Source organism: Haliaeetus leucocephalus, unplaced genomic scaffold, assembly GCF_000737465.1.
Source record: "Haliaeetus leucocephalus isolate CR32 unplaced genomic scaffold, Haliaeetus_leucocephalus-4.0 Scaffold656, whole genome shotgun sequence".
Lineage (NCBI taxonomy): Eukaryota > Metazoa > Chordata > Aves > Accipitriformes > Accipitridae > Haliaeetus > Haliaeetus leucocephalus.
This window is the reverse complement of record NW_010973092.1, coordinates 7,272,733-7,289,214: the sequence shown is the minus strand read 5'-3', so window position 1 is coordinate 7,289,214 and position 16,482 is coordinate 7,272,733. Positions and strand designations below refer to the sequence as shown.

The window sequence follows — 16,482 nt, the reverse complement described above, 5'->3', positions numbered from 1 at the left end:
TCCTTTTAGCATCAAGTCCTTGGTCCATTTGCTGTTGTCACTATCATTAATGTCATTAGCAGCCTCTGTGGTCTGACGACGCAGATGGCACTAAGTGGCTTCAAGCAGATTCTAGACCATGGACTTGGCTATGAACTGCCCCATCCAAAACCACAAAGCACCCAAGACAGAATCCTGTCCAAAGCCTCCAGTGTGACTGGACTTCACAAGAGTCATGTCCTCCCAGACAAGAGGCTGTAGGTTCGTGGTCAAGCAAGAACTTGAGGCAGCAACATCAGAAAGACTCTCCTCCACATGCACCCTTCAACTCTAGAGCTTTGTGTTCTCCAGATGGAAAGAACAGACCTGATGGCAGAGTCCGGGAGATCCCCTCAGAGGTGCCAAATGGTGTCCCTGAAAGAAAGGTCCTAGTGCCTGCAGCAGGTATTAGATACCAGCAAGCATGTCAGACATCCTCTGTTAACTGTCTCTTAATAAAAGTCTTCAAAGTACATTAGTATTAGAAAGGCACCAAAGAAACCCTTAATCATGATAGCAACTATTAGTTTGGGCCAGGGCAGTGAAATTGGTTTATTATATGCTGCTCTTCAGATGCAGTCTGCCTCTATACTTAGAAAATGTCAATTAATTTATGGACAAGGAGCTTTTATCCCTCTCCTGATAGCTGCCACATCCTCTCCCCATTTCAATTTGTTGGCTCACTTTCTTATGTGAAAGTCAGCAGAAAAGGGGCATGTAGATCACCCGAGGAAGCTATTGGTCAGACAGGGAGACCAGAAACTGCCTTTAATTGTCCAGGAGAGTGTCTGAGCTTGACCTCAGCAGCCAGCCTTGGCCTGGGGAACTCAAGGGAGCTGTAAGACACACAGTTACGAGGCAGATATCATTTTGTGTAGTGCTGGGGGACTAGCTTCAATTAAAGAAGATGGCCATCTTCTAAAATCTGTAGCACTTATGGCATTTTGACATTAGAGAGGGGAACCCAGAACACTCACTTAAGATTAGGAAAGCAGACTTCACGCACATCCCTCTCATGTTCGCATACGCTCACCAAGGGCAGCTGCTTCCATCAGTTCACCTGAGTTACCCTTATATTAGTGGACACATGGGGAATATCCCTCCATGGACTGCCTGTCTCACTGTGCCTTTTCTTTTCACAAGTCTGGAGGAACCATAGTCACAATATGGGATGGTTCAACACTGAAAGCAAGTTGGCTTCAGACTCCTTTCCCCCTTAATCCTCTGCAACAGTCGTCTTGCTAACACCAGCCCCTACGACCTCCGCAACTGAACATCGCTTCTCCAGCACCGGGGTTCAGACTAGAGGTCTTGACACTTCACACGCAGCTGACAATTGCTGTGATGGAAGGATGCAAGGATAGGCAGCTTCTCATGCTATGAGATAGCTATTCTACAAAGCTGAAAATTAACAACAGCTCCTTGAGAAATAATTCCAAAAAGGCTTGCCATAGCTTGGGAATGTAGCCCTAGACATGGTTTGGTTTTGAGAATGATTTTAGTACATGCTCCCCCATTCTCAGCACTTTCAGCCTGCTTTGAGCACTAACTGCATTTCTCTGCTCCCTACTTACACCGGGCAGGATTACAGGGTGAACATCTTCCTGCGACAGCAATGGAATGACCCACGGCTGGCGTACAACGAATACCCTGATGACTCCCTGGACCTGGACCCCTCTATGCTGGACTCCATCTGGAAGCCTGACTTGTTCTTCGCTAATGAGAAAGGGGCCCATTTCCATGAGATTACCACAGACAACAAGCTTCTGAGGATCTCCAGAAATGGCAATGTCCTCTACAGCATCAGGTGAGGTGACTCAATGGGAAGAGCTCCACCAATGTGGGGGAGGGCAGAGCTAAACTCTCACTATTCAAGCCTAAAACGAGAAAGTGAAAACTTTGAGCATGCTGTTGGATAAAAGAAATTAAGGGGTTTTTTTAAAGGGGGAGATCATAAAATTAGCAGTGTCATAGCCATGTGGAGGGAAGGGACATCTGGAGGTCTCCCATGCAACCTTGTCCTGATGATTAACAACAACAGATCAGGTCAGCTGTGGCTTTGTCTGGTCAAATTGAAATACCCCATGGATGGAGATCCCATGACCTCTGTGGGCAGCCTGTGTCAGCACTTCATCCTCTTTCTGGGGCAGATTCCTTCACACAAAAATCATTGAAAATTGAAACACACCCTTGTTCCCTGACCAATAACTCATCTCTACCTTCCTCAGTCCAAGGACTTCTGTTCCTCACTAGTAGATTCCTTAACATCCCTAATGTAAAATTACGTGAGATATTATACTAGCACAAGTCTAAAACCAGCTGTACTACATTAACACTAGCAGATGTCCATGAAAACTATGCTTTGAAAGCAGCAGCATCTCCTGACAAAAAAATTAGGGAAAATGCTAAGTAGAGCTCCATGGCTTTGTCTCACATTACTCTTCCCATTTACCCCTTTATCACTAGATCCAAGAATCCATCAGTGAAGCTGAACTAATTGCACTGAATTTCCCACAGGAAATTAATCCAGTCCCCACCTTCACTTCACTTCCAACCCCATCCACTCTTTATTTTAAACCAATGAAACTAAGATCAAACTTCATGAGCCTAAAGAGGGAAAGTTTAACTCTATCTTAAAGACTTTTTCACCTCATGTATAATGTAAATTTGCCTAAGGTACACACATTCCATCTCACTCTGCAGCTCCAAGTGGCAGTCATGGGGAAGAAAAAGCAGCACAGAGCTGTAAAATGGAAAATAAACAGCTTAATGCTGCCATGTAGACAGCCTCCATCAAACATCAAGGTAGTTCCAGCCCAAAGACCAGCTCCCTGCTGGCCAAGACAGTAAAAGAATTGCCATGCCTGTTGGCTGAATGTGGAAACCTCACATTTCTTAATTTCTAAACACAGGCAGGTAGTAAAACTGCCACCAGCAACTTGGCAGTGAGCATGTCACAGAGTCCTGTTCCAGGTGGGTTTGTAGGAGCACAGAGGGGGAATACTGGGTCACCCCAGCCCTGGAGTTGCTCTGCAAAACAGAGCAAAGACTCAGCAGGGGACATGGAGCAATGTGGCTGAGCTGATCACTGTTTTCAAGGCAAAAACTTGAAAACAGTTCAGTTCTTGTTTTAAAAAAAGAACTTTCCTATCTTCCTCATCTCCAAATGAAAATATAGGTTCCTTTTAAAGTATGATTTTCTGTGAAAACAAGCAAAAAAAAAAAGGGACATTCATGGTGGAAGAGCAGAAGGCAAACACAAAGAGTTTCCAAAAGGAGAAATAATCTTTCCCTTTTAAAAAAAAAGTTTCCATCTAAAGTCCTCTGCCATTTCCTAACTGACACTTTGCTACTACTATTTGCAACAGTCAAACTTTAGTCAAGGCATTTACAAGAAGGTGGACTTTGTCCCATGGACCCAAGACTGAGGATGCTCAGCACTGGGCTCACCCAAAAATCACCCTTGAGGATTTCAATCTCTGATCCCTTCTCAGCACACATTTGTCCAGCATGTGCTCAGCATCTCATAACCTAGTTAGTTGTAGCCACAGTCACCCCTGTTCCATAGCTGGCAGATATTTACAGCAAATTCTTCTCAAGGGGCTTCTCTGAAGATGTATTTGAAGGCTTATCTCTCTGATTGATCAGAGATGGAGTTCCCTGCCAGAGATGTGATGAGAAAAACAAAGTGGGCAAAGGCTAGTGGTGACCCTCTTCTAGTAAGGTGTTTGTTTAAATACAGAAAAAGCAGTTGCTTTCATAAAGAGGAAACTTGAACAGGTTGATTCTTTCTACTGTCACACTTTCTGTCACAACATGCCTCTAAACTCAAGCAGAGAATTTCTTCTAACATAAGGATTTAGGTTAAAGTATCTTTCCCTCTTGCTAAGTTTCTTCTAAGTCTGATGATAGAAAAATCCAGTTCCTGTCCCCCAGGAAATTCTGGTATTTCTCCATCAAAGAAAAAAACTGAAAAATCTAAACACTTCAGGGAACAGCATTTTCAGCATTATCAAACCAAATAACACAAGTCTAGCTATCTGAATCAAATCATTTAATATCAGCTTGTTGAACCAAACAAACATTTTGAGCATAGATCATGGTATAGGGCAGCACAGCAATATACCACAGAAAATGCAGCCTGCACCTAGGGGAAAATGGAGCTTGAGAGACAAAAGTAGAGGTCTCAGGGGTCACATCAGGAATTCAGGAAGGTGCAGAGGTTCATACTGACTTACCACTGAGCATTTTCCCTGCAGAAAATCCCAACAAAGTCTCTTTTTTTCCCCCACAGCAATGTGTAATCTTGACCAAAATTCATTTTTTTTCTGACACAGAAATGTCCTGTTCAAAGATTTTCAAACAGTCCCAGTCTCTAGGAATGCATCTGGGGGGTCCAGAGAATGGGTTTGGGCTTGCTGCTAATCCAGACTGCTGTGAACCTGAGGCAAGAAATGAAGACTGAAGCAGCAAAACTGTTTGGTGTGGGAGCTCTTTGTTCTGCACAGTCCAAAACAACATTGCAATGAAATGCCATCTGCAGCAGGCAGCTCTGCTGGGAATTATATCACAGATCCAAATGCTCGGTGTTTCTGATGCTTTCCAACACCACATGTGAAAACACAGGCAGGGAAGAAGTGAATGATCGGTCATTCCCCCCAGCACACCAGTATGTCTCGGGCAAGGTATCAGCCTGTTTGCAACACTGGATGTCCGAGAGGGTTCACCCCCTCATCAGTACCACAAAGTGTTTGGCATTCCCCTGTGCTGTCTTCTCTCCTCAGGATCACGCTGACTCTGGCCTGCCCCATGGACCTGAAGAACTTCCCCATGGACGTACAGACGTGCATCATGCAGTTAGAAAGCTGTGAGTCCTGCGCACATCTCCATTTTGGAGAGGAGACAATGTGTTTTCCCTCTCCCTCTCCCCTGCCATCTCCCTCCCCAGCTGCAACCTATTGCCAGTTCAGCCTTCACTGGAGACTTGCTCAAGAACCACTTGCTCAGGATTTTCTATTCATTCAGTACACATGACATTTCCTAGCGAAGTCAAACCTTAAAACATCCCACGAGGGAAGCCCTGGCTTGCTTGTATTTACATTGGCCTTTCACTTTGGAGGAGAAAGATGAAAATGCTTTCAGTTGCAAATGGGATTTTTTTCTCTCTGGATGAACATTTGCCCCTTGTACCTGTTGCTTGTCTCAAAGGAGGGAAAGGGGATGAACAACTCCATTCAGAGAAAGAGGTCGAGTTTGAAAAAATAGCAAACAGCTCGACAAGCCAAATTCAAGAAAAATTGTGATTTATTACAGACAATTCATTGCACACCATCACAGCTCCTGTGCAGGTCATTACCCTAGCTTTTACCTTATGCATAAGCAATTCTCCCTCAACCCAAATCCCATTCATTACAGCATTGCCAAGGAAGGGCAGGATAAGTCCCTGCTTCCAAGCATAGCTCTCTTCTACAAATCTGTCCCTTTCCAGATCAGTATTTCATATGTTTCACACTGTATTTCTCCCCTCTTCTCAACAGTTGGCTACACAATGAATGATCTCATATTTGAGTGGCAAGAAAAAGGAGCTGTGCAAGTTGCTGACGGGCTGACATTGCCTCAGTTTATCCTCAAAGAAGAAAAAGACTTGAGATACTGCACAAAGCACTACAACACAGGTCAGTGCTGTTTACCCTTAGCTGCTGGGTTCATTAGAGAGGAATTCAGGACTGTGCATTTGCCAGAGTCTCTTGCTCTGTGTGATGGCACTCTGGTGATACACACCTTGTCCTACACAGCTAGGGACAACTTACATATAAATACACATAGATATGTTACCAGTAAATATACACATATATAGGCAATAAAAAGTCAATAGACACAAATGTGTGGAACCCTCTTGTCCACAGTAACACCTGCATCAGTTCAAGGGTGTTTGGTCTGGACCTCCTCTCCCAACATCTTTTTATCACTGATGCAAGGGAGCAGGTGAAATTTAAGTGACAAAGGACATACTGCCAAGAGCTTTCTGGTTGCACATTCATATTTCAGAACTGGGCAACAGCTGTTATTTTCCTTCTCTAACAAGACTCTGGTTCTAGGCAATGCAAGGAAAGTCCCCAGACAATAGCCGAAAACAGGAGGCTCACCGTGCCTTACCAGTAATCTTCCATGTATCTCCCGTCTTCCTCAGGCAAGTTCACCTGTATAGAAGCTCGTTTCCATCTGGAGCGGCAGATGGGCTACTACTTGATCCAGATGTACATCCCCAGCCTCCTTATTGTCATTCTGTCCTGGATCTCCTTCTGGATCAATATGGATGCTGCACCTGCTCGTGTTGGCCTGGGGATCACCACAGTGCTCACTATGACCACACAGAGCTCTGGTTCCCGAGCATCACTGCCCAAGGTAGGGATAACGTTTATCTTCGCAGAGGGGCAAAATGTGAACTTTCTGGGGGCAGCACATAAATAAGTCACCACGTAGATCCTCCTGCTCAACACAAGAGGCATTCTGCTGCCATTGCCCTATTCCAGTTTAAGAGCAAGCAGAACAAATTCCAGTCCCTTTCTGCAAAAATTTTCAGAGTTGCTATGACTAGCAGTAAAACTTCCCCTAAGATTCAGCGCTCACCCCAAGATCCACCACAGATCTTAGTAGCCAGGAGCTCTGTACCTTACAAACCCCTGCAACAACCACACATGGGTATGCACTCTACATTCTAGCTTTTGACTCACATGACCATCATACTTTTATAATAGTACTGAATGTCCCTGTTATGAAGGCCTTCTGGTATGATCAGATTGGATTACTATTTTCCTTGCATATGAACCATCACAATCAAGACCTGGATAAATTAAAAACTGTGGAATTATTGCTACTTTAGAGTCCAGGAGCACTTTCAGTGGCCTGATAATACATTCATGTTAAATGAGCTAGATTTCAGTATCCAAGAGCAGATGTCAGCCTTATCATGGCTTGATCAACTCCTTCCAAAGACCTTGGGAGTAACATGTAAAATAGCAAGAAAAAAGGCACGTGAGTGAAGAAGCCACCCCAACTCAGTCTCTCTCTCTCTGACTCCTAGGTGTCCTACGTGAAGGCCATAGACATCTGGATGGCCGTGTGCTTGCTGTTTGTGTTCTCCGCACTTCTAGAGTACGCTGCCGTCAACTTTGTGTCTCGGCAGCACAAAGAGCTGCTCAGGTTCAGAAGGAAGAGGAGGCACCATAAGGTAATACATAAAGCATGAAGGACATGGCTGGAATCTGTCCCAGCAGAACATCACTACATGGTCAACTGAACCGAGCCACTAGCCCCTGGAGGAGTCCTCAGTATATGGTCAGAGGTTAAGGAGGGTCACACATCAAAAAGCAGGGCTACCTCAATGAGTTGTGTCTCTTCTAACAGTCTGCTGACCCCAGGCATCTAGCAAGCTGGTTTTTGTTAGCTAGCCACGTGGTCTAAGCCAAAAGGGTTTTTCTCAACAGAACAATTTTCACACAGCCATGTTCTGGTCTGAGTTCTCCTCTTCAGAAGACACAGCAAGGGCTGGGGGGGGCAGCAGGCAGGGAGGTGTGAGGGATGTCTATCAGAGAACAGTATCCCCCAACAAGACAGCCTACATTAGCCCGGAGGTAAGTGACACCTCTTTTGTCTCTGTCATCTCCGCGTTCAAAAGCATCTGCTTCTCAGACTGACTGCAAATTCCTCTCGGAAGGAAAGAGCATTATTCTCAGCCTCAGCCTTGCTCCATGCTTACTCACCGTGACTGACACCAAGCCAAGCATGCATGCATCACATAGACATGCATCTCCTGCAGCCTGGACTCTACTAGCTTTTAGGCTGAGGTACCACAGCAAAGATTTCATCTCACAGGATGCATTAGAAACATAAAGGTGTCCGTGATCACAGGACCAAAGGCACTTAAAAATTGTCTTTAATTAACTAGTAGAATCAAGTAGGCGGTATCAAATTTTCGGCACCAGGCCTGAGAGGCTGCTTTCAAGCTAGCATTAAAAACAGATTAAATTTTCTAAGAAAAAAAAAAGACAATTTTGCTGATGGCAATCTCAAGAGAGCCCCTAGGACACCACCAGGGTCTGCTTAAAATATTCCTCATAGGTATTTGCCTACCCTTTATTTTAAAGAGCCCTCCGTGATCCATCTCATCCAGAGACCCCCCTATTCCATTGCTTCACTGTCCCAGGCATTAAAATTCTTTCCCAGGGTCTAATCTGTCCTACAGCAGTTCACAGTGTGTGCCTGGAGAACTGCCACCATTCCAGGAGGCAGTGGGGGCTAAGGAGCAGGAATCCCCATCTCTTTGTAGATTTGCCTCTCTCTGCTTCAGTTGTCCTATCTGCAAAACAGGAGATAATTATTCACTTGTCCCCAGCCCAGTCAGGAGCAGGGATGAAAAGTTGGACAAATGCAAGGGAAAAGAAGTAACGGATGAGACCATTAGCACCCACTGATTTTGTCTGGCCAGAGCAAGACCCTGCCATCTCAAAATCAGCTGAGGCAGTTTTGGTCCAGAAGATGCAGCCTGCTTAATAGAGCCAAAGCTAAAACTACCCAACATGGGTGCCTCATAGTGCTTTTATCTCTTCATCTAGATTCAGACATCCTGTCTCTGGATCCGTGCTGTTGTATGCAGATCATTCTGTTGATAAAACAATAAGAGAAAAAAAGCCACTAATACACAGATGAGTTTAAAAGATATTTGCCAGAGATGTTCCATTGAACACAAGGCTGCTATTACAATCCCTGCCCAATCTCACAGCAATTTAATTGGAACAAAGCATAAACAAAAACACTTGCAAAAGCAAAATGAACAAGGTTTGCAGGCTCATCAGAAAACTAGGAGCTGACTGCAAATATGCAAATGAGTTAGTGCAGCTGCCAAAGAACTAATTGCTCTGTCCCAGTGTCCTGACTCGTCTGGGTAGCTCTGCCTGGTTTAGGTATGACATGCCAGGGTAAAAACAAGCAGGATGTTGCAGTGGTCCATGCTGGTGGAGGCAGCTGGGGAGAGGAGCAGGCCATGCCCACATTTATTAGGTCTGCCCAAATCAAAATCTACTAGCCATTCTTCACAGCTCGATGCGCTGGACAATGTGCCATGGTCTGGCATTAACACAAGTGAATCCAGACAAATCTCCTTCTTACTTTCCTCAGAGTTAGATGCAAGGTGCTAGCTTATTCTCATCATTAAGAGTCTTTCCTCTAAAAAATAAAAATGGAATCAATAAATATCTGTTATCGGGTTGCAATTGGCCCTTTCCATTTCTGAGCCAGCTCTTACCACTTTCTCTCTGGAAAATCGACTAGACAGCTCTCTCTGAACCCATTATGCTGTCTGTGTTTACTGGGGCAGATAGGTCCTGGCATGGGGAGATGTAGGGACTGTGGTGGCTAGGGAGACTTGCTGTCCCTTTGAGGTATGGACCAGTCTGGTTAACGTGACACCATCATCAGACCCAGTTGGAGTGTATTTGGAGACCCAGCCCAAGGGGGCGAGCCCAGGGTGGCTGGTGATGTCTTTGCCTTTCTCCTTTGATATGGCACCTTGAAAAAGGCACCATTAGCTGCTCTGTCCTAGGTATGGCACTCACACAAAACAAATCAGCCGCAGAAAACAGCCAATGGCCCCTCAGGAATGAGAAGAGAAAGAAATTCGGTAACTTAGGGAATTAAGTGATTTAGGCTAAACCAGACATGTGTCAGTGCATATCTGTTTGTGCAGTCAGAGAAAAGCAGAGGCAATTTTACCTGACCCTCCATAATACAGACGTGATGAGAAGGTCTATAAGCTCTGAGCATCTCAGAAGGCCAGGCCTTTGCAGCCCACGCACACATTATCAGCTGCACAAAGGAGCCCAGTTAAGGAAAGGGGGACAAGTTAGGGATGAGAAGGACCTTTGCAAAACTCTCCCAGGTGCCTCAGAGCCATGGGATGCTGGTGCCCGCTGCCAGGCAGGCACAGCCCCCGGCACAGCCCGGGGCTACCTCGTCGCCCCGTGCCATCTGCCGGCAGCATGGCTGGAGGCATCTGCTGACTGCTGGGCAGTGGGAAGGTCAGAAGTGGCCCCTGCAGCCCATACCCCTCCAGGTCCCCATCCACCCTCACTGCCAGTGCCTCATCCACAGTGCAGGTTCTGGCCACCTAAAAAGGAGAATGCCTGCATCGCTTATCATCAGAAAATCAGCCTTTTAACTGGAAAAAAAATCTCTCCAAGGGACCCAAGAGAAGAGTTTCTGTGATACTTGACTCCCAGCTCACAAAGTGACTTACTAGATGTTCAGCATATGGAGTCACTCAGCCCCAAGAGCAGCTGGGTCCTAATTTTTGGTGCCTCAGTTTCCCCAGCCAGTGCACTGCCCCCTCACAGAGGCATTGTTAGGAGTCAAAGATGTTTAAAGGTTGTCAAGTTTCAGATGCCGGGGACCAGAGATACACCAAGGGGACACAACCAGGGCAGGGAAGAATTATCCAAAGGCCTGCAAAATTGTCTCAGCCAGGACTCTGAAACAAATAAGCCTGCTGGTAGGTCATACAACTCACCAGCTTGCCACCCTCCCCCCCAAAAAACCCAAAACAAAGAAGGTTTGATTTTATTTGGGTTGTTTCGCTTTGCTCAGATATGCCAGCGTGCTCTCCTTTCTGCTTCTCTGCCCCAGACCCCCAGCACAGTGCCTCCATCCCACGCAGCTACCCACTCGATACCGGGGCCATCCAGAAAAGACACTCTGCAAAGGAGAGAGGAAGGGGCAGCAGGGCAGGCGGGTTACGAGGGAGGGGGCCGGTAGGTCCGTGTTGGGGGACACAGCGTGGATCAGCCTCTGTGACAGATAATTAGTGCCATTGGTCGAACAATTAGCCTCGGTGACCTGTAGTCAAGAGACTTGGGGTTCTCACCCTGCCTCTGCAGCTCACTGGTTGTGTTACTTTGGCCAAACTTGGTTTCCCCTGTGATTACGTTCCCGTGTTCGATAAAATAGGGCTAAATCATACTGAGAAGCCTGCAAGGCCTCCACCACAAAACCAGCAATCGCATTTGCCTTTAGACTGGAAAAGAAATTCTTTTTCTTGCTCGATAGTTGGGCTTAGCCCAAGCAGCCACGTCTTATTGTTGACGCACAGAAGGGCCCTTCTGTTCCTCACCTGGAAGATGGCTTGTGGGGGGTGGCTGTGGGGCTCAGGGGGTCCCGTGGGCAGGCGAGTGGAGGGCTGGTTGCACGCAGCCTGCAGAGGTCTTTTTCTGGACAGGTCTCGGCGCCTGCGCATCCATGTAACTCTGTAGGAAGTCTCACGCCGCGGCTTCGACTACGGGAGTTACATGGAGCCCACTCCTTCTGGGCAAGCTGATACAGCACAGGCAAAGCAAAGAAGGTGCCGATAGGAGCGGGGGGAGGGAGAGGCAGAAGCAAAACAGGGGATGCAATTGAAAAATGAAAGCAATACCATAAGCCCTTCAAGCATGTCAAAGACCCCAGTGGGGTGGAAGTCAGTCCTGTTCTCCACGGGGTGCTTGGATCCCCTGATTTGCATCTGTGCATCACGCAGCTGGCACCCCTCTATAAGGCTGATCTCCTAAGAGCAGAGGGTTTGTCCAAGGGCACCGAGCTCGGGGCACGACGGAGGCATCTCCCCCTTGCAGAGCAGGAAGGTGGCAGTGGAGAGCCTTATAGCGAGGGTGCACTGTCTATATCTCATTTTAAGTAGAGTCCCATGCTGAATCTGTTTCAGGAGGATGAAGCTGGTGAAGGCAGGTTCAACTTCACTGCCTACGGGATGGGACCAGCTTGCCTACAAGCCAAGGATGGCATCTCCGTCAAGGGCGCCAACAACAACAACACAGCCAACCCGGTTCCCCCGCCGTCCCGCTCCCCCGAGGAGATGCGAAAGCTGTTCATTCAGCGAGCCAAGAAGATCGACAAGATCTCACGCATCGGCTTCCCCATGGCGTTCCTCATCTTCAACATTTTCTACTGGATCATCTACAAGATCGTCCGCAGAGAGGATGTGCACAACCAGTGAGGGAAGGGGAGCAGCTGGGAGGGAGTGAGCAATCCTTTATATATGTGCAATAGCAATGCAGCAATGCATGAATTTAAGAATGTGGCAATATCTACTAAAAAAAGGGGGGAGGGGGGCTGGGAGGGACTTTTAATAGTGTGAACTGAGGATAACCGGCACAGGGAGGAGAAAAAAACCAACCTCTTGATCTGGGGAGTGCAAGGTGGGGCTAGTTTTACAGCATAGGAAGGTTTGGATTGCTCCAGCTGCAATCCAATCAGTGTAATATATTAATATATATTCATGCTTAATTATAATGCAAAAAGAAAACAATCAAGAAAAAAGATAAACAAAAAAAATCCTTTTTTTAGCCTATTAACAGCTTAGATTCTCAAGTCACTGGAATGATTCATAATTCCATGTGCAGAAATGACTGCAATTACGCTTTATCTGACTTTTGCTATAGAAAGGCCATACCAGTCAAGCACGTGGGGTAAAAAAGCCCTAACAAAAGGAAAAAGAAAACCCAAGAAAATCATTCTATGCTTCTCTAGGTTTTGCACTTTGGAAACTGGATAGACGGGGAAACTTAAGAAAGAGGCTGCGGGTTGTTGTTTATTTTATATATTTACTTTTTTTAGTCACGGGTTTGCTGATCAAACACTTTGTGACTTTTGGATAGAGGAAAGCAAATACATTATCTCTCTCATCCCCATCAGAGAGCATCCAATGGGAAACCCGAGAAGGACATCAGGGCCTTCATCAGAAATCACAGGTACCTTCTGTCCTTTTAAATGACCTGGCAGGATTCAAGTCCCAGGAGTCAGAAATACTATTCAGAACACTAGAAATGATGAAGGATTTTTAAAACAGCCCTTTTTTTTTTTCCAAGCCCCTTTCTGCCATGTTTGTTTACAATGGGGGGATGGAAGCGTTGGATGAGTTAAAGCAGAACTTATATTTAAAATATAGTGAAAACAGGCATATTCATGCCTTGTCGCAACAGGACCGGGCAAATGGCAATACTGTCAGTAAGGGGGGCTGGGGGAAAAGTGTGTACAGAGAGAGTGATTTTTATTTTCAAACATTACATAGCAGTAATATTAATAGCAAAGCTGGGTCAATGGACCCAAAATTCTATTTTTGTATCTATTTTGGTGCTGCATTTAGCTTTAACATGGATGGGAAGATGGAGCAGGCTGCTTTGCCCCTCTCTGCTGCCCAGCAGAGTCCTGGGCAAGGCCAGCACAGTTTGGGGGGGGGGATAGGGAAGCGGGGGGAGGGAGGTGGGAATGGGTGAGCAAAGGGGTTTCCCTTTGGCCAAGTGGTAGCACAGGCTGGCATGGGCGTTTGGGGTGGGGGGGGACACACCAAATGCCTTCAGGGTGTTATTTGAAAGCCTGGCTCAAGGCTGACATGGGCAAGTCAAGGGCTTGATGCCCCACTTGCCTCTCTGGGACCCTGGGCACGAGCCAGGCTGCAGCACCCGGGGTGATTCAGGTGTGTTCGTTTGCACTTTAGTGAGGCGGGTAAAAGAGAGCATGAAGGAAGAGACAATCAGCCTGCACTGAAGCACTTGGGCTCAGGTCTGGATTAGGCACTAAACGAAGGCAGAGAGACAAGTGGCACCTAAGGGGTGCTTCCACTCTCCCTCCTCTCCCCAGTCTCCTGCTCAGGACTGGACCACAGCTGACCTGGGCTGCAGCTCTGATGCTTGCTCTGGGAACAGACAGGCTCCCACTTGCAGAAGCTGCATCCTCCACGGCAGCTGGAAGAGCTCACAGCAAAGTACCCTCTGGCACTGTCAGGTCCAGTCTGGCCCAGTTCAGCAGCACCCAAGCCTAGGGTGGGAGGTGGGAGTCCCAACCAGCGCAGCAAGAGGCAGCTATGGGAGAGGGTGGGGGAGCACGGGGACCTGCGAGCCCTCCTAGCACAGGGTTGGTGCCAAGAGGAGAGAGCCCAGAGAAAATACCAGGGCTCTCCTGGGCTGGGTAGAGGGACACCCATCTCTGAGGCTGCCAACTCAGCACCTTTCACCAGCACTAAATACACTTTATTTAAAGAGGGGAAAAAAAAAAAAAAAAGGAAAGAAAGAAACCGAGGATAAGAACAACAAGGGGAAAAAAAGGAGAAAAAAGAAAAAAAGATGGTGGGCACTGTGTGGACTAGGGCAAACGGCAATATTTCCTAGTGTTTTGGCAAAGGCCACCTAGCTTTCCGAGTCCCTTTGCACTGCTGAGACAGGGAAAGATCATGCAATACCAGTGTGAACCAGTAGATCAGCCCCTTACCCCCTTCCCTCCATTGGAGCAGCAGAAAACCTGTGGGCTGAGGCTTTCTCCGTCCCCTGGCAGTCAGTGCTCTCCCAAGCAGGGAGATCTCAAGCTGTTGAGCAGAGGCGTTATTTGATGCTAGGACAACTTTCCGAGCCTTGGCTGGAGCCCAAGTCTGCTGCCGGCTCTGGTTTTGCTTGCTGAATTATTGAACTCTCCCTGCATGCGCGACAGCCGGTTGTGCGATTGCTTTAAATGGCGCATCCTTGTCTGAGATGAAAGAGCAAATCCGGGGAAATCCCCTCCCTGCCCGGCAGCAGGGCAGAGGCTTGGCAGCCCATGAACCGCAGCTCCTTGCTCATGCAGGGGGAACAACCGCAAATCAGTGTTGTTTGGGCAAAAAAGGTCCTGCCTCAATGCCCAGACCTTGCGCTTAGGAGTCTGGCAATTTGGTTGTGGTTCACACAACGCCTCAGTCCCCCCAGGCTAGCAGGGATGGCTCACCAGGGCACAGCCAGCTGCAGGTTTCCTTCCTAACTGGAGCTGCTTTACAGAGTTGCCCATAGGTTATTGACAAATCCCATGCACCATCCTCCCACCCAAGTGAGTTTTGATCCTACATCCCAAGGGCAAGACCAGAGCAAGGAGAAGGAACACGTTCCCACCTGACTTCATTCTGCTCAGGCTTGGAGACCGAAGAGAAAGTCCATGTTCATCCCAGACCTACTGCTTGGACATGCAGATAAGCTCGCAGTTACTCCTTCACTAGAGCTCCAGTGTCACTTCTTGGCACTAAGGCCAGAGGAAGGCAAATTGGGGACTGGAAATCATCAGAAAGATGCTTGCGTTTCCTGCTCATATAGAAGCACTTCAGTGGCTAATGGAGCCCATGGGAGTTTAGGGACTGAAATAAGAATTACACGCTTACCAGCCTGCCTTTGCATCCAGGTTGACTCTACCAACCAGTAGGCACGTTTGATGCTCACCATAAGCAGCATTGTTTTCTCTTCATTAAGCAGCCAGTTTCCATTCGGGCCATTTTCCAGCCCCAGGGCTGCCTGCACAGTGACAGTGAGCAGCACTCACATCCCAACATGAAACATGCTGGGGTTTTGGCAAAGATCTGACAGCGCTGAGATAGCTGTCCCACAGACATCCTGCCAGTTTCACCACATAGACAAGACCTTTGACTGTCCTAGGAGCCCCTGGCAAGTCTGCATAGTTTTCAAAATCAAACATTTTTCACCATCTGTACTAGGCTGTGTTTAGTCTCTGTATTGCAACAGAACTTGCTTTGATAACCTATCTCATCTTCAAAGTAGGCTGCTTCAATAGTGCCAGCAATTATATTTATTCGTAAGAATGTACTGGATTTGATATTGCAGGGTAGCTTCCAGGCATATTGATGGAATTTAAGTCAGTAATTGTTAGCTCTTGTTAAGAACAAGGCTCAGAAGCAAAACCTCTGAATAAAATAGACAGCAGTCCGTCTGGCAGGAAAGAGAGAAAATAGGGGCCTAATTCACTTGGACTCTTTGGAAAAACAGGGCTTTATCCCAAACAACATTATTTCCAGATGTTGCTGGAAATGTATCACTTGATGGAGCAGGAATCATTTTTCCTTATATATAAATATAACTGCAGAAAAGAAAAAAACAAGGAGGATAAACTTATTTTTTGGTCGGATAGATGAGGTTTTCCCACTTTAATTCCTGATTAAAGCCTCTTTCCATCTGAGATTCCACTACCATGGAAATCTGAGAGGTGCTGAAGGGGGTCCAGGACAGACCAGCAAGCGCATGGTCTGCTACAGACTGCAAGGCTTAACCTTGTTAAACACACAGGCAGGATCATTTGCTTCATAGGTCGGGTAGTGCCCTCTTTTCTCCTGTCCTAAAAGCCTTTGCTCGTCCCAGCTGGGGGACTTTGTTCCTAAAAGCCTCAAACTATCAAATGCTGAATATTCCCACATCCTGTGAACAGAAACATTTTGTTTTCCCCAGACTTTTCTGGAAGGTTTTTTTTTTTCCCTTCTGCCTCTTCTTAAGATCTTTAATTTTAAGGCAAAGCCAAGACAACTCAGATTACACTATTGGTTGTCCTTTATCTCAACTGTAATTTGAAGACCTTTCTTGGTTTCCTAGTGCTGGTGGAAAAAAAAGATTAGAAGTA

General features: G+C 46.8%; 1 protein-coding gene across 1 annotated transcript in view; it reads left to right on the top strand.

Annotated features, from left to right (window-relative positions):
* Positions 1–12,058, top strand: part of GLRA1 (glycine receptor, alpha 1) — a 37,654-nt gene extending 25,596 nt beyond the window's left edge. Inside the window, exons 4-9 of the mRNA XM_010578961.1 lie at positions 1,602–1,825; positions 4,803–4,885; positions 5,556–5,693; positions 6,209–6,423; positions 7,103–7,249; positions 11,768–12,058. Of these exons, the coding sequence (XP_010577263.1) occupies positions 1,602–1,825; positions 4,803–4,885; positions 5,556–5,693; positions 6,209–6,423; positions 7,103–7,249; positions 11,768–12,058 (1,098 nt within the window). The remainder of the gene's footprint in view (positions 1–1,601; positions 1,826–4,802; positions 4,886–5,555; positions 5,694–6,208; positions 6,424–7,102; positions 7,250–11,767) is intronic.
* Positions 12,059–16,482: the final 4,424 nt, after the last annotated feature.